The sequence below is a fragment of the Oncorhynchus tshawytscha genome, linkage group LG16, assembly GCF_018296145.1.
Source record: "Oncorhynchus tshawytscha isolate Ot180627B linkage group LG16, Otsh_v2.0, whole genome shotgun sequence".
Lineage (NCBI taxonomy): Eukaryota > Metazoa > Chordata > Actinopteri > Salmoniformes > Salmonidae > Oncorhynchus > Oncorhynchus tshawytscha.
Genome location: NC_056444.1, coordinates 52,540,934 through 52,553,578, shown reverse-complemented (window position 1 = coordinate 52,553,578; position 12,645 = coordinate 52,540,934). Strand labels below are relative to the sequence as shown.

The following is a 12,645-nucleotide window of genomic DNA, read 5'->3' as shown; positions in this document are numbered from 1 at the left end:
ATTAAATGTAGGTTTTATTCTAATAATCATATTTTAATAAAATTGTTTGTGATGAAAAAGTTTGGTAAAAATTTGCGTTATTAGACGCCAATGGATTCAGCAAGTGGTTTCCCGCAGTAACAAGTTACACATTGTAGGGTTGGTAGCCCATCTAGTGAATATTACGAGATCAACCATGTCCAGCAATGTCGTGTGTCAATTGTAACTGCATGACTACAGTTTGGAACACATCAATTTATATTAAAATATTGAAAATATATTAATACATGCAACTCAATATTGCAAGTACATTCTTGAAAATAGCAGCATGATGGATCCGAGAGAGGTACATGTGTGGATATACTAATGATTGATAATGGATATTTGTGCCTGATGCAAATGTTCCAAAAACAAGAAGCCTTGTTTACATGAGTTATGTGAGTTTTGTGATCTGATCCAGGTGATGCATCTACCCAGCCACTGTCCACATTATGAACAGATTAGCTGGAGTCTTTCTGCATGCACATTTTTGACAGATATTCTTTCAAAACAATATGAAGGTATTTATTTTAAGACAATTGCTGATGCCATAAGTCAATGGTGCTCAGTGTCAATGATCTTAGAGGCCAGTATGATGATTTAGTTTGACCATCAGGATCTGTTAACACTTGACTGATATCCAGACACAATGGCGGTGCTTACACTGGCAGCATAATACTTTTTTCCCTAATTGGCATTTTGACCAATCAGATAAGCTCTTTTGTTAATAAATGGGTAAAAGATCAGAATTTGACTGCCTGTGTGAACACAGCCAATGCGTGCCTGACCACCTCCCGAGGTGATTAGGAAGATCTGATAAAGAGATCACAATGTGTCTTTTAATCATCTACACCCGCCAAAAATGTGGCACAATTAGAACGTTGACAAGATCAGGACAAAGGACACATGTTGGCACCAGGTATAAACAGGGCTAAAGAGCCAGTACAACAGGCATTCCCACAGGATCATGGAAAAAAGGCCAGAATATGAACGTGATGCAAAAAAAACGTTTCAGCATTTCAACATTAACTAAACCTTAACGTGTGAAAGAAAACACAACATAGCACAGGACATTCATTTAAATGTTAATTTGCTGCTGACTAACATTGTTGTATCATTTTTATACAAGTTTTGCATGAATCATTGTCAATCAATGTAGTTTATTTGTTATCTAATCTTGGCCATTTCAGGAGATCAATGCCCAAAAGGCGAGGCAATTTACCCTAAACCAAATAATACTCAGCAAAAGAGAGACAAAAGCAGCATTTGATTTCAAGGCATGAGCATGACCTAGAAAGGACAAACCTAGTAATCTCCTTGTCGATTCGTTTGTAAGACAAAATATGGCATGGATTTCTTTCTGCACAAGTCAATGGTATCTTAGGCCATACCTAGCCTTTGCATTTGTCTGTGGAATGGAGGAATGAAGAAATTCACCTTAACACATGGAACTGCATTGCATTTCAAAGTAGTATCAAGATTACTTGGAAGTATTGTACAGTAAAAAAAAAAAAAAAAAAAAGCTTAAAGCTGGTCATTTGTACAGCAACCATTACTCAGGGGGATTGTGATGGTGCATGTTACTCCTGAAACATGGTGCACTTTGAGGGAACATAGACCTGACATTTTCAAAGCACACTAACCTCACCAGATTCAGCAGAATCACTTACAATCACTAGGTTTACTAGTCTAGGACTGGATGACATTCAAACAACCTCGTGAGTTCTAAATCAATCATTCATTTCCAATGACTGGTCTAAGAATGTAGGTAATGATTGATGTACTCAAATTCATAGAAATGTAAATCAGTGCTTGTGTAATTGTACCTCGATCATCAAGACATTCACTTGATGGGTCAATCAGAACTACTGCAATTGAGATAAGATCTACTACACATTTCTAATAGAAAGTATGAGAGCATCATTTGTGCAGAACCTATTTTTTGATTGTGTGGAATCAATATGGAATCAGTATGGGACACCAGGGATGCAAGGCAAGTATAATTAATTCACTGTTTTATGCATCACACAACTCTTTTCTATATCCTGCATGGATTTTAATCAGCCAAAGTTTGTGCATAAAAAATTAAGTATTTTCAGTACAAAATTCAATCTCCGCTCCCCATATGATGTCAGTGCTCCCAGAAGGCAAAACCAAAAGTGACGTTGGAGGAAGGAAAGCGTTGAAAGTCTTGAGACGAGAGTGTGCTTTCTTGGTTCCACACACACAGGACCGGCAGTCTCGAGGGCATGCTACCTACCGGTCAGTTTGACCAGCAGATGAGTCAGGCGGCCACTACGTTGCATCATGCTGAGGAGGGTCACGTCAGGCCTCTCTGATCTTGGCAGCCAGAGCAGAGTTCTCCTGGCGAATGGCTTTGTAGTCCTCCAGGATCTTCTCCAGGTTGCTTACAGTCTTTTTACCATTCTCTGTGTCAATCTATGGAGAAACGGGAACTTTAAAAGTTTGCTTTACCAAGTCAGACCTATAATCGCTATGCCAAATAAAATCACAAACTATGCCTGATGTTGTACAGTAGCAGTGCAAGTTAGTGAATTGGTATAAAATAAGAGGTCCATATATACCTGTTCCTCCAGGTCTCTGATCTCTCTCATGATTGTGCCAGTGTCCTCAATAGTTTGGATCAACTGAGTGCAGTTCTATACCAGGAAAGAGAATCAAGTCACAACTAACCAATATAGTTAAAAGGCCCTAAAATTACCACAGTGCACCACATCCAAGGATATACACATTGCTCTTCAGTTTCTAAGAAGGATATATTCTGCCAACAAGCTCTTACCTCATGCAAGGCTGCCAGGTACTTGTAGGATTTGCGGACAGATTCGTCTTTTTTCGCATCCTGCACAGTATGAGGAAAAGTAATATTAGGCAATTGAAGAAAACTGTGGTATAGAGAACAATTGAAATAAAATTCAGGTATTCCTTTGACCTCTAATTGAAAAAAGTAAAATCATGGAGTTCTCTTGCTAGGTGCTCTACCTTGAAGACCAGCTCATCAGTCACAGCGAACGTTCGGTCCAGTTTTCCAGTCAGGCTGTTAATCTCTTTTTGCAGCTCCTTAGTGTCAGACAGAATCTAGAGAAAAAGGGGACACACAACACCATACTTAAAATCACTCTACTCAGATTCAAATGTTGTTTTAATTACTTTGTTTTTAAGGAGATACTCAGGACTGTATTGATGCGAGGTGTCTCAGACAGTGTACCTTTGTAATTTCTTCCTTCTGTTTCCGGATGTTGCCAACGATCTCCAGGATCCTGGCAGTGTACGCCGAGCGGGAGATATCTTTGGCGAGATTCTCAAACTCTGTTATCTGAAGGACAAATCCGATTTCCCAAAACTGGTGTTAGACAAAATGCTTGGACAGGAACCAAATTAATACACATTGCGGAAGTAAAATCATCCCAAATACATTTAATTCGTTTTAATACCAGTTGTTTATACAGTCCCTCCTTCTTCTTGGCCTCCTCCGCAGATTGACTGATTTTTTCATGAAGCTCTTTGATTTCAGATAGCTTTCGGGAGGACTCCATCTAGAGAAAAGAATGGAAGTTGAATTAAGAGTTTCTTTCTGTCACACACTTGGGGATATCTAAGGAGATGAACGCTACCTCTTGGTTGCTGCAGAGCTCCTTGAGCCTGCGGTGCTCATCGATAAGTGGAGCTCTGTGTTTCTCCCACTGGGCGGCCAGGTTGACCACTCGCTCGGCACTTCCCTCCACTAGGGCCTGCAGCTTGGCCAGGTTGTTCTCCCCGTCCGGCAGCAGGTATATGGTCTGCTTCTTTACCCGGACAGAGTCCTCCTCCTCCGTGTTGCTCAGCTCTTTCTGCTTCAGCTCATCTGACACCTGCACACAGACGAGAGACAAGTGTTGCAGGGTGACTATGTCTACATGTCATAGTTCATTCCACTGTGGTAACTCTGGTCTGAGGTCTACGCAAATACACAGTCTATTTTGAAGAATAGAGGCTCCAATTACCTGATGTATGGACACAGTGAGCTGCCTCATGTCTCCGCCCACCTCCTCTAGGCTGAGGGAGAGCTGCTGTAGCTGCTGCTGCAGGGAGGCCAGCTCCTCCTGCTGTCGGGCCTGCAGATCCTCCTCCGACTGATGTGAGCTGGGGAGGGAGTTGGCCGCTGCTGCCATCTGCTTGGCAGCTTTCTCAGGCTCCTGACAAACACACACAGAGAGAGGCATGGACCAGTTAGAGAGAAACAAAGGCTGGATTCAGATTGGAAATCAAAAGGGGGAACATTTGGAGATCTTGCTCAATGTCTTTGGAGCAGGCTTTGTTTAACCCATCATTCACCTCTGTGAAAGTAAATTTTTCAGTGTGGGTGAAGCGGGTGCCCTTGGCGAGGATGTCACCAATGAGGGGAGAGCCCCCGAAGGACTGCAGCAGCTCTGTGAGGTCAGAGCCTGACACGTGGGCACCGAGGGTGTCCGGGCGGGTCTGGGCCGCAGTGCGCAGCTGCTCTTCGATCCGCTTCTGCAGACGAGCACGCTTCCTGGAGCGATATTCCTGGGTGGACACGAGTTCACAGATGAAAACACTGCATTGAACACATAAATATTATTATTGTTCTCAAATTCAAGCCAAAAACTTAAACTATCCCTTAAAGAGCATACCTCGGGTGTGAGGCGGGAAAGGAGGCCTTGGCTGTTCCACTCGTTCTCCCACTCCTGGGCGGCACTGAGCTCCCCCGCATGCTGCTCCAGCAGGGAGGCCGGCACGGAGGCATGCTGCGACGGCTGGGCAGTTACAGGGGGAAGGAAGTCCCTGTGGTAGTCATTTTCCTCTGAAGAGGGGGAGAAAAGAATGACGTGGTATACTGGTATTGAACTGTCACCATATGCTCTCATTTCAGTGGCAAAGAAGATCTTGTACCAAGCTTAATGTAACACCTGCTTATGTACAGTACCAGTCAAAGATTTAGACACATCTACTCATTCAAGGTTTTTCTTTATTTTTTTATATATTTTTTCCAGTCACCTGGAATGCTTTTCAATTAACAGGTATGCCTTGTTGAAAGTTAATTTGTGGAATTTCTTTCCTTCTTAATGCGTTTGAGCCAAATCAGTTGTGTTGTGACAAGGTAGGGGTGGTATACAGAAGATGGTCTTTTACCATATAGGGCTAAGTCCATATTATGGCAAGACCAGCTCAAATAAGCAAAGAAAAATTACAGTCCATCATTACCTTAAAACATGAAGGTCAGTCAGTCCGGAAAATGTCAAGAATTTTGTTATGATGCAACTGGCTCTCATGAGGACCGCCACAGGAAAGGAAGACCCAGAGTTACCTCTGCCGCAGAGGACAAGTTACCAGCCTCAGAAATTGCAGCGCAAATAAATGCCTTACAGAGTTCAAGTAACACCACCTGACCACCGCCACCTGACCACCACCCGACCACCACCGATCAACTGTTCAGAGGAGACTGCGTGAATTAGGCCTTCATGGTCAAATTGCTGCAAAGAAACCACTACTAAAGGACACCAATAAGAAGAGACTTGCTTGGGCCAAGAAACATGAGCAAAGGACATTAGACCGATGGAAATTTGTCCTTTGGTCTGATTAGTCCAAATTTGAAATCTTTGGTTCCAACCACTATGTCTTTGTGAGTAGATGAACGGATGATCTCTGCATGAGTGGTTCCCACCATGAAGCAAGGAGGAGGTGGTGTGATGGTGCTTTGCTGGAGACACTTAGTGATTTATTTAGAATTCAAGGCACACAACTAGCATGACTACCACAGCATTCTGCAGCGATACGCCATCCCAACTGGTTTGCGCTTAGAAGGACTATCATTTGTTTTTCAACAGGACAATGACCCAACACATCGCCAGGCTGTGTAAGGACTATTTGACCAAGAACGAGAGTGATGAGTGCTGCATCAGATGACCTGGCCTCCACAATCACCCAACCTCAACCCAATTGAGATGGTTTGGGATGAGTCAGACCACAGTGTGAAGGAAAAGCAGCCAACAAGTGCATTCCATGTGTTATTTTATAGTTCTGATGTCTTCACTATTATTCTAAAATGTAGAAAATAGTAAAAATAAAGAAAAACCCTTGAAGGCTTTGGTGTGTCCAAACTTTTGACAGGTACTGTATATAGGCTACTCATTCAGAATCCTACACAACTGGAAGAATTGGATTACAGAATGATATGCAATGACAGTAAGTTACGAAGGTCCTGTGTATTCTGGGGTTTACCTTTCAATTGCTTTTTCCCAGGCACTTTGAGGCAGTGGGGTAAACTAAGGGTCTGAGAGTGGAAACTGTGGGACGGTCCTGGGTTCTAAAAAGAAACGTGAAGTGAGAACGCATACAACAAGAGGGAACACTTGACACAAAGACGCATAGATTCAAATAGGAAGTGTGTATAGATTCAAATTGGATGTTTGTAGTTCTGGGGAATATTGACTTGAGTAAATATCCATGAAGCCATGAAAAACAGGATGAACATGAGTCATTATTGCCTCACTACTTTCCCTATATAGCCTTAATCTAGCTTCCTTCATGATCTAGGAAACCCAAAGTTATTTATCAGTGTATATTAAACTTAGCAGGCCACGTCATTGATAATGCTTTGTAGCATAGCTAGCAGGACATACCTGTGTTTTACAGAGGAGGGGTAGTCTGCAGGATGGAGAGAGCCAGGGCAAGGCCAGCTGAGCTTTAATCTGGGCAGCTATGGATTTCTGGAGGAGGGCCGATTTACCTGTTAGGGGGTACAATGTATGAGACAAAGAAATACTTTCAGATTATTGTCATTTTTAGAAGTTCAAACATTCCATGTCTTTTTATTGATCAGATTACAGTTCAGAAAGCAAAAAATAAAACCAATGTATAAGGGGAGAACTAAAGCTAAGGGATGAATGGTATTTATTAATGACAAGAAGTACAATGGTGGGACATTGAGTCTGTACCTGCTGGTTGGTCCGAGGCCTCAGCACTTTCTCTGGGCAGCTTCTCCACTAGGAACATGAGCAGGGAGCGGATCTCTGGCTCATTGCTGTACAGAAAGGTCTGGTAGCCAATCTCTCCCTTGTAGCCAAGGTCCTGCAAATAAAAATGCATGTCAACCTCGTTATGGAGTCTGTTCATACACAGGTCATTGACCTTAGTATAATGCCTCACCCTCACCCTTTAGAACATGAGGGTCATTCCGGGTAAGAAATGGAACGAGAAATGTCTATGAGATTTCCATGAACATGTCCAATGATGTAGCCTGCTTCACAAAATGATCAAACCAAATGTATTCACACTTGGCAGATTCGAAATGTTGTAAGTAAACTGTTAATCTCAGGAGATCACTCAACCGAAGTTACGCAAGCAATTGGGCTATTCAATAGAGTCAATCAAGTGAGGAAACAAAAACAGTTCAAAACAATGCTCAATGAGATGGAATGGCATTAGTCTATATGACATCACTTCACATTGTAGCAGGATGTCAAATTGGTTGCTGAATGACTTATTTTCAGACATCAGTGGTCCAGACTGCATGCATGTAGTTGGGACCATGAAAAATTGAGCTTGATCTAATGACAGTAAATTAATTTCAGAATACAAAAAAAAAAAAAACCTTGGACTGAGTGTCATGCAAAAGGGGAATAGGTCATATGGGTACATCATTAAGTCATGCATGGTTATCCATTTACAGCAAACAATATCTTAATCTTCATGTGATCAAAAGGAGGAGTGAGCCCCATTTCGCAACAGGAGGGGGAGCACTATAACTATCCCTTTCCTTTTCGACCTCTCACCTGACAGGCCTGTGCCAGGCTCATGCCCACACGGAAGCGGGCAGACATGCCTGGGGGTAAGGAGGGGCACAGTCCGCTTCCCAGGGCCGGGTCGATCACTCGCAGACATCTCACCACCGCCTCCACTATCAGCTCACTGGTGAAGTGCTTCACACTCTGCACATCCTTCCCCACGTCCCTGTGCGAACAGACACACCATGAGGTGCAGGTGCACAGGGTTAACTTCCCACTTGTGTCACACCCACTTCTCACTAGTCATGTGATCAGCCGGTTAAACTTTCAAATGACATTCAAAGATAGACGAATTCTGCTCATTACACTATCGAACATATTTTATTATTGGCAGAGTGAAAATCAAACAACTAGCTGTTAGAACAAAATAAGCACATGTTAAACGTTTGGATGAATGTAGCCATGATTTGCGCTCTACACTTCAACAAACGTTCACAAGGAAAATATTAGCTTATATGAAATGGCTCTGGTGAGTGAGTGAATGTAGATCTGGGTATCAGTGGCTATCAAATCAAAGACAAGAGCTAGCCAAACTCACTACAGTAGACACATAAGCTAGCAAACGTTAGCTAACTAAATTGCAAGCTAGCAACAACAGGTTATTTATTGATAATGTTAGAAAGTAACTTTAGCTAGCTAGATACTTACGTGCCAGTCTGTCTAAGCGAGTGAATTAAAATCTTATCAACTTCATCCATCACTGCAAGAAGTGCCTTGTAATTTCTTTTAGAAAAAAATCTTCCCCTAAATTACATATAATTAGGCTTCTGTTGGCTAGCTAGAAAGCGGTTTAACAGGCTTGTCCATTGGAAAAAGCTAGCTAGCGAGCCTGTGTTAGCTGGCGACCTAGGTAGCTAAACTAACGTTATCACTCCACAGCGCATGAACAAAAGGCACTGGCTATTTCAGCAACCGTTCCATTTAAAAAATGCTGTGTGTTTCCCTAAATGTCTTGCAAATTGCTTTTCATTTTACGAAAGCTAGCTAGCTAACACATTCGTGTAATATAAAATTGTGCATATCTAAACTAAAGGCAGGAAGTCGTATGGGAGGAGTACATGGTAGCAGTGCTTTATGGGATGCTGAGTTTCAACAATCTTCTGGAGAGCTGGGCAAGTAAAACTCTGATTCCCAGCAAGCCCCGACTAGTCGCTTAGTGACAACCCATGACTGGCAACTGCGATTTGGCACGTGCATTTTGGAAATTGCATTATTTTAGACGTGTGCCTGTTTTCAATGGGATGTGTATTAATAGGACTTGTTAATCACACTTTAAATATTGTACAACTTATTTATTATTATTTATTTATTAGACTTATTATTATTTGGTACAACATTTTTTTGTACACTGTTTAAAGGGGCAATCTGCATTTGCTGCATCCATTATTTTTCTTTATAAACTAATGATATGTACCAATTAATACTTGAAGAATATCATTTATAAATGCCTCATGAGCTTAGTTCATCTATCATAACCCATCATAACCCCAAATATAAGCTTGTTTTACTCCAAACTTTGTAAACAAAGTATATATAAACAAACACTATACAGCCTCAAAACATGGTTAAAACTACAATGTTGATATCATGGATAGTCAGTCCTTGCATCCATAGCTGTATCTATGAATTTGAGAGTGGTTACATTTCTCCGGCCCCATCCCTCAGCCTTTTACCGAAACAGGGGTGGGGAGATCACTTTGTTTGATATGGTTTCAGCTGCTGATTGCCCCTTTAAGGTAGAAACATAATTAAAACTTTAAAATGTGTAGACTGGTCAGGACCAGTGTGCTTGTATACCATTTTTTGATAACATTCATACTTTTTGTCCTTCAGCCACATTAATGGTATTTCTTTAACATTCTAAAGCTCCCCATTGTTGAAAACTCCTGTTCATTCCAACATTCTATTGACTGTAAAGAATGTAACTTTTGACACAAATCAGCTACTTTGACCACTTTCCCAACAACTTATGAAATCTTGGTCTACTTCCTGCTTTTCAAATCTGAAATCAGAACAGTGTACCAATAAAACGATGCAGCTGTTTTTGTAACCACATCAAATAGGGGCGCCGGGTAACATGGCGGTTAGGAGCGTTGGGCTAGTAACTGAAAGGTTGCTGGGTCAAATCCCTGAGCAAGGTAAGTAACCGTAATTGCTCCATGGTCGCCATCAATAATGGCTGCTCTCCTGGCTGTCACCCCACAGGGGAAGTGGGATATGCAGAAACACATTTCCATTTCACACCTCACACTTGTACAGGTTACCCATTTGCACATACAGTGAAACAGGACTATATAAATAAGCACCCTCTAATTATATTTACTATAACTACATTTCATCTCAACTTTTACAAACAAATGAACTTTCTCAACAACTTACATAAAAACTTACCTACCCATTCACGATTACACTATTACTGCTACAAGTACTTCTTGGCTACTTACTATTAAACAAGTCAACATTTTTCAACACTAACAAACTTCTAAACTTCTTCCACTAGATGCAACATCATATAGCTCTCCCCAAATGATATATTTAACTACGACTATATATTCACTGCTTCACTTTAAAGGGGGCAATCTGTGATTGCTACATCAATTTTTTGACTTTTAAATTGGTGATATATACCCATTGATTCTTGAAGAATATAACGTATTAGTGCTGAGTGATCAGTGTTTTTTGAGGTCGGTTCTGTTTTGGAAAAATAATAAAAAATTTGATTTCTGTTTGGATTGTAATGCTCCGGGTGTCGTGGGTGTGGAGTCAAACGCAGGAGACAGAGAGTTCAATGCTGTGCGTCTTTAATAGCACCAACGCACCACAGGGTGCTCACAATAGTAACGTCCCCAAACACAGGGAATGAAAATGTACAACGGAAAAATCACGACCAGGCACTAACACGTACCTCTACAACAGAGCCGAAGGTTACACTGAAATAATCCCGCACAACAACCAGGCGGGCCGGCTGTCTAATAAAGACAAACTAATCATACATAAACAGGTGCTACCAATAAACATACAAGGAGGGGGAGGAAAGACAATCAGTGGCAGCTAATAGGCCGGTGACGACGACCGCCGAGCGCCACCCGCCCGGGAAGGGAAATGACCCTCGGTCGGACTCGTGACATGGATAATAAAAAAGAATAATGAATACATTATGAAATATGACATTGAAATCGTTTTAGAGCTATTTCATTGAAATTCCAAAGCCAAATATTGAGAACATTAATTTGCCAAAACATTGAAAACGTTCCATTGTCTAACAACACAGAATAAAAAAAATAATAACAGCCGATGGAAGTGACCCTTACTGCATACTTATTAACCATCATTTATTCACATGACCATACTTTCGTAAAATATTTCAGTTGTGTATATAACTTTTTTTTTATTTGATGACTCTATTATTTCATTCAAGTTTCATTCAAGTCATCATCTCATCTCTGCTCAGGCAGTAGCAGCCAGACAGATAACCATGTATCTCTGTTTCTCTCAATTGAGTCATCCTATTTAGCTAGGCTATTAGCTAGCTGGTAGATGACTGTGCTGCAGAGCCGTCTGACAAAATCAGTCTAGTTGTTCTTCAAAGTAGATAAAGCATACTTTCAAGATTTGCTTATTACCAACTACTATTCAGTGTTTAATAGTCACATGTACCGGGTTGCAGGTGTGATTGCAGGGTACAGTGAAAATCTTATGCTTCGAACTCCAACATGCAGGACTAAGTTAAATAAAATAATAAAAATGATATTAAAAACAACAATATACATAGAAATAGCACTCTACACATAATAACAACTGTGGCAGTGATGAAAAAATACATGTCCATTGGGGTGGAGGTAGACTACTACAACTATCAATCGGGTAGAGCTACCTCACGAACTGTCTCTATCTGAACTGTCTCTGTTGTGTACATTCTTCTCTCATGCTGTCTCATGTGGTCTGTGTCAAAGATTATGGATGTAAGATACATGTATTATGGATGTAAGATACAAGATACATGTATCTCTGCCCTAACAATGGGAGACTACAAAGCGGCACGGTGGGCTGTCTAGCTCCCACCTATCATTTCTTTGGATTGGTGGATACATGTTGATGTCAACTGCCTGTATTCAATGGAGAGCGATTCTGCGCTATTAGCCTCATGCCATGAATATGCATAGCCATCTCAAGACAAGTCCGATACAAAAATGAATTCTCAAAGTTTCCCGGGATGTCACGTGTCCTACTTATATCAGTACACTCGCAACAACTTAAGCGTTACGACATATCTATTCGATCAAATAAACCTTACGCAGCAAATAAGCCATACAGAATATGTTATGTACCACCACTTTATTGCACAGAAAAGGGGGTCATAGGGTGTTTTATGTGCTGCCATATACTTTCCCTTTTTTCAGGCACATTTGTTTCCTTCACTCACTTGGAAACTCAGCCTTGGTACAGTATCATATAAATAGCTTAATACTAGATACAGTAACAGAGGGAAGTTGCCACCATTGCAATTGGATTAATCAAAAACGACAGAGCTATCAAGATACATTCACACAAGACATAGTCAACATATGAATATGTCCCTCGAGCTTTTTAATTTGTACAAAGAGCCCTCTTATTGTTTCTCAGCTTTATAAAGGCAATGTCTATCCACCTTTCCAAACTAGCGTCACATGGTGGCACGTTTTTGTGGGTCGTCTTTTGGCCGAATGCACTGTTACTCTTATAGTGGTGCCTTGTGGTTTACCTTTCCCTTCCAGTGTATTTGTATTTCTCATGGGGGGCTGAACTCATTCCACTGAGCCAGACTCTTATGCAACCTGAGATT

General features: G+C 41.2%; 1 protein-coding gene across 1 annotated transcript; it reads right to left on the bottom strand.

Annotated features, from left to right (window-relative positions):
- Window positions 1-518: 518 nt before the first annotated feature.
- Window positions 519-8,886, bottom strand: LOC112215893 (coiled-coil domain-containing protein 22). Its single transcript, XM_024375362.2, has 15 exons — window positions 8,472-8,886; window positions 7,812-7,989; window positions 6,975-7,107; window positions 6,660-6,766; window positions 6,259-6,343; window positions 4,671-4,840; window positions 4,351-4,563; window positions 4,020-4,211; window positions 3,651-3,887; window positions 3,471-3,572; window positions 3,245-3,352; window positions 3,019-3,114; window positions 2,819-2,878; window positions 2,604-2,678; window positions 519-2,457 (listed from the first exon to the last, which is right to left on the bottom strand). Exons 1-15 carry the CDS (start codon window positions 8,519-8,521, stop codon window positions 2,344-2,346), a joined length of 1,920 nt encoding a protein of 639 aa, XP_024231130.1. The 5' UTR covers window positions 8,522-8,886; the 3' UTR covers window positions 519-2,343.
- Window positions 8,887-12,645: the final 3,759 nt, after the last annotated feature.